Source organism: Mandrillus leucophaeus, unplaced genomic scaffold, assembly GCF_000951045.1.
Source record: "Mandrillus leucophaeus isolate KB7577 unplaced genomic scaffold, Mleu.le_1.0 Scaffold703, whole genome shotgun sequence".
In the NCBI taxonomy this organism is placed as follows: domain Eukaryota; kingdom Metazoa; phylum Chordata; class Mammalia; order Primates; family Cercopithecidae; genus Mandrillus; species Mandrillus leucophaeus.
In genome coordinates this window covers 190252-195228 of record NW_012107620.1, presented here as the reverse complement: position 1 = coordinate 195228, position 4977 = coordinate 190252, and the positions used below count along the sequence as shown (strand labels likewise).

Below are 4977 nucleotides of genomic sequence, written 5' to 3'. Positions count from 1 at the left end.
GGAGGCTGAGGCAGGAGAATGGCGTAAACCCGGGAGGCGGAGCTTGCAGTGAGCTGAGATCTGGCCACTGCAATTCAGCCTGGGCGACAGAGCAAGACTCCGTCTCAAAAAAAAAAAAGAGAAAAGAAAATGTGAAAATCACAATGAGTAAGCAAGAAGTTAGGAGACATAAATTTATACTGAGAAATAAATATTCAAGAGAAATCTCAAAGAAAAAAAACAGGCAGTGATAAGCTCTTCCCAACCCTTCCTAGATTATAGACTCAAAACTCAGAGGGCTACAGTAAAATACAACATATTTTGTACTTTCTTCTGATTTTACTCCACAATGTGGACTTTTAATCTTTGTTACCTGTGACTTTAATGAGAAAGATATCTTTCCCAAATTTTACCATTAAATATTTAAGGCATCTACTGGTACTCAGAGTGAAATAGAGGAGTTAAAAAATCATGCTGTGCTCTCACATTATAATATGGTACAAGGGGCAATACAGGCAAGATCTACAGAAAAATGTGGCAGAGACTCCAGGATGAGAGACTGTATCCCAGACCAAATGGACCTCTCTCATCTATTTGGATGAGGAACCCGCTACGTCCTTAGTCTTGCGTATAGTTACCGTTTGGGGACTATGTGGCAGCGTCTGCTCAGGACGAGAAAAGCAATTAGAGAATTTCCAAAGCCATGGCTTAGCGTCATTATCTTGTTGAAGCCATCCACGTGTTCTACTGCAGGAGTTCTCAGTTCCCTTTCCTTCCATCATACAGCCATGCAAAGTGATTCAACATTCTTTCATCTTTCTTTTCTTTCATTCTTCCACCCTGTTAGGAACGAGTAAGATGTCAGTGTTATTTCCTTGCATAAGTACAAATTTTGCAACACTGCAGCTATATTTACAGTGCAATGGCTCTCAACAATTCAAATCTTTGTTTCAAGAGGGAGTCTTGCTCTGTCGCCCAGGCTGGCATGCAGTGGTACGATCTCAGCTCACTGCAACCTGTGCCTCCCGGGTTCAAGTCATTTTCTTGCCTCAGCCTCCCGAGTAGCTGGGACTACAGGAGCCTGCCACCATGCCTGGCTAAATTTTATATTTTTAGTAGAGATGGGGTTTCACCAACTTGGCCAGGTTGGTCCTGAACTCCTGACCTCAAGTGATCCACCCTCCTCGGCCTCCCAAAGTGTTGGGATTACAGGCATTAGCCACTGCACCTGGCCAACAGTTCAAACCTTAAACAAAATAATAATAATAAAATAAATGAAGGAAAAAACCACAAAAGAAAAAGTATCAGAGCAAATTACAGGTTAATAAAATTTGGCAAACTTGGTTGACTCTGTTTATGCTTAAAATCCAACTCTATCAATCTGATTTTTAAAAAAATCTATAATCTGCAATTCTTCATGTTCCATAGCTCTTCAAATGAAAAATGAACTCTCCGTGAGTCCTGTTTTCTTTCTACACATAACCATGCTTGAGATAAGTAACCCTATCTTGGAAACTTGTATACTCCAGAGTGAGACTTTACCTCCTCACTTGGCTGGGATCAATTTTTTCTAGTTTTTCTGAATTCTTTTCGGCTCTCTCTCCTTAAAGACTCTGCTTAGGAAAGTCAAAAGTTAACAGAAGAGAGCATCTAACCTGAGTAAAAGAGCCACCACCACATCCTCATTAACAACTATGTGTAAGATTTTAAAAGTGATTTAAGAACAACATCTTGCACTGTTTCTTTGATCCGAGCATGGAAGGTCCAAACTAAGTGGCCTCTGTGGACTTTGAATCTGATTTGCTACAGAACAAATTGAACCAATTTCTTAGTTTACTAAGGATGAAAGTGCAATCTGATATATCACTGAAAATCTAACTGATAGAAAAATCTCAAGTCGCAGATGTGTCATATCTATGCCAGGGCAACAACACTCTTACAGGTCTCAACAATAAATGCAAGCGAGCCACCCTACCGTGGCTCAGGCCTATAAACCCAGCACTTTGGGAGGCCAAAGTCAGTGGATCGCTTGAACCCAGGAGTTCCCGACCGGCCTGGGCAACACAGCAAAACCCCATCTCTACAAAAAATACAAAAAATTAGCCGAGCATGGTGGTGCAAGCCTGTAGTCCCAGCTACTTGGGAGGCTGAGGTGTGAGGATTGCTTGAGCCCAGGAGGTCGAGGCTGCAGTGAGCTGTGACTGTGCCACTGCACTGCAGCCTGGGCGACGCAGTGAGACCCTATCTCAAAAACAAACAAAATTACATGAATTCAAATTTCAGTGTCCATAAATAAAGTTTTACTGGGACACAGACACACTCATTCATTTAAATACTGCCTATGGCTGCTTTTGCATTCCAATTGCAGAGCTGCCAAGACAGTCTCTGTAAAGAGACTGTATGGCCCACAAAGCCTTATTTACTATGTGGCTCTTTTGTCAGCCTGGGCAACACAGCAAGATCACAGCTCTAAAATAAAATAAAGTTTAAAAAAATTAGCATGGTGTGGCAGCGTGCACATAGTCCCAGCTACTGGAGAGACTGAGGTGGGAGGATCTCTTGAGCCCAAGAATTTGAGGCTGCAGTGAACTATGATTGGGCCACTGCCCTTCAGCGTGGGCAACAGAGTGAGATTCCATCTCTAAAAAAATTTTCGTTTTGAAGTTTCTGTTTCCTCCTATGTAAAATGTGGCTAATTTCTCCCCTGCCACTGCATTACACAGAAAAAAAAAAATTAGATACATGAACCCCACTGTCTATTTTCACCACTGCATCTCTTGTGCCAACCAAAATGCCCTCTATTCTGTAAATAAAAGGTAAACATTAGTTGAATGAAGAATTTAATTAATAAAGCACACCATTTACCCACTACACACTATGGGGAGTGGTTAATTTGGAGACAGGGATGGATTTAACTGCTACCACTGATAGTAAATTACGACTCTTGCTTTTCCTATTAGATACTGGTTTTATGTCCCCCAAAAAGCTCCCCTCAAAATCCTAAGCATCTGTGATATTCAAGGTGTACACAACTTAAACATTTTCTCAAACTTCTTCAAAGCCAAATCCTGAAAGTGAGCTGACATTTACAGTATAATCTAGTTTACAAGGTATTTTCATTTAACATTACTTATGTCTTCATTCAGCAAATATTTACTTAGTATCTACTACGCAGCAGGTCTGTGTTTGGCACAAGGAATATAATGAAAAAAACCCAGACGGTGGGAACCACTTATATAATTTTCGCAATCATTCTGGGAGGTAGACAGGGGAAAAATTAGCTACATTTTTGCAGAGGGGGAAACACAAACTTAATGAAGTTTTGTAGCGAGCCTGACACAAAATTAGGTTTGTTCATCCCTTTCCACTACACCAAGGTGCCTTCAATACTGCACAATACAAGCGATTAAAAGTAAAAACTTTCAGGTGCCTGCACCCTGAAAATTTCCGAAATATTATCCACGAAGCAACTTAGATAGCCAAAAGCAGGTTCTGTTTGACTTGAGTGACGGTCTCCTTTCTGTCACTCTCTCCAACTCTTTTGAGCAATTCGGTTGACTCTGTCGACTGTCTGCATTTTGGTCTCCAATTCTACCGTGGTGCAGCTTTGGACAACTCACAACCTCTCTGAACCTCAGATCCCATCTCTAAAATGGGTGTGACAATAATAGAAACCACCTTACAAGGCCGTTGTTTGGATAATCACAGGGAACATTTAGCAAACGGTGTTTCTTTAGCACCCAATCTAGTCCTTGACCCCACACCACTCCATCCCATTACCGTTTTCTCCCCCATAGCTCCGTGTTTAAAGTGGCCTTTTTAGCTTATTTTATTATCTTTCTCCTCATTTAGAATATAAACTCCATGACAGCAGAGACTATGTTTTCTTATTCACTATTCCGTCTCCTGCCCTTAGTACAATGCCTGGCACATTTCAATAAAAAACTGTTGAACGAATAAAGCTTAATAAATATCTAGGAAGACAGTTTAGGTTTCAATACACCGATTTGCAAAACAGAAGAATATTTACCGCTCAGAGATTTACCGCTCAGAGAAGTCCAAAAGATACAAATGCAATTGGACAACTCTTGGTATTACCGTAAAGGTGCTTGAGAAACTCTAAAAGGTGTATCAAGAGGTCGCGTTACAACTACTAGTGAGAGTGGCTGAAGCCCTAAACACTATCTGTCAACCCTGAGACTACACCCTACGGCTTGCTAAAAGGCCGAGGAGAATGCAAAACGGCCGGGGAGGGGGGAGGGTGTTGCAAAAACACCCGCCCCTTTCCTTCTCTCTTAACCTTCCAGCTGTGCACTTCACTCCTGGAGGGCCCCTCTGGGGGTCAGACAGACAGGGGCGGGCGGGGAGCCAAATACCCTCGAAGGGGAACAGCGGCGCCAACAGTGACAGCAGTGAATGGACCCGAAAGGGAGACAAGCCAACTCTTTCTTGGGGGGGCCGACTGGCGCGTCCCAGTTAGCCAACCTGCCCCTTCCACCACCATCCCACCAGGGGAAAGAGGGGGTACTGTCCTCCGTCCCGCCCCGCTGGCCCCGGAACAGAGCCTGCTGGGGTCTGGTCGCAGCGCTGTCTGCAAACTCACCTCTGCCGCCGGCTCCACCTCCGCTCACATTCCGGCCCCGCCGCCTTCCCCCCGCCCCCCCAGGCCCTTTGTTTTGATTCCCGACTCCGCAGCTCCCGCCGCCGCCGCCAAGCGCACCCTCCACTTCCGCTTCCGCACCGCACCGCCCCTGTCGCAAAACCGACGCCCTTCTCTCCCCTTCGCCCCGCCCCCTTCTCGCCCCGCCTCCTCCGCCGCGTCCTGTCCGCGCGGGGCATGCTGGGAACCCCGGGGGGGGCGGGGCCTCGCGGCCCTGCAGCCTCGTCAGGCTCAGTCCCCTCCCGATAAACCCCTAAATAGGGACTTTCCCGGGGGGTGACCCTGGCTTTTTTGGCGAAAACCCCCAGTTTAAGGAGGCCTTCCCCCTGGCTTCACGT

General features: G+C 45.1%; 1 protein-coding gene across 4 annotated transcripts in view; it reads right to left on the bottom strand.

The window, feature by feature from the left end:
- The window catches only part of KIAA0430 (KIAA0430 ortholog), a 54733-nt gene extending 50003 nt beyond the window's left edge, over window positions 1–4730 (bottom strand). For 2 of the 4 annotated variants that reach the window (XM_011964753.1, XM_011964754.1), the window contains exons 1-2: window positions 4583–4730; window positions 618–819 (exon numbers count right to left, since the gene is read on the bottom strand). In XM_011964753.1, coding sequence (XP_011820143.1) covers window positions 618–761 — 144 coding nt within the window. In that variant the 5' untranslated portion in view covers window positions 762–819; window positions 4583–4730. The remainder of the gene's footprint in view (window positions 1–617; window positions 820–4582) is intronic. The other 2 variants (XM_011964755.1, XM_011964756.1) reach the window with 1 other exon arrangement.
- Window positions 4731–4977: the final 247 nt, after the last annotated feature.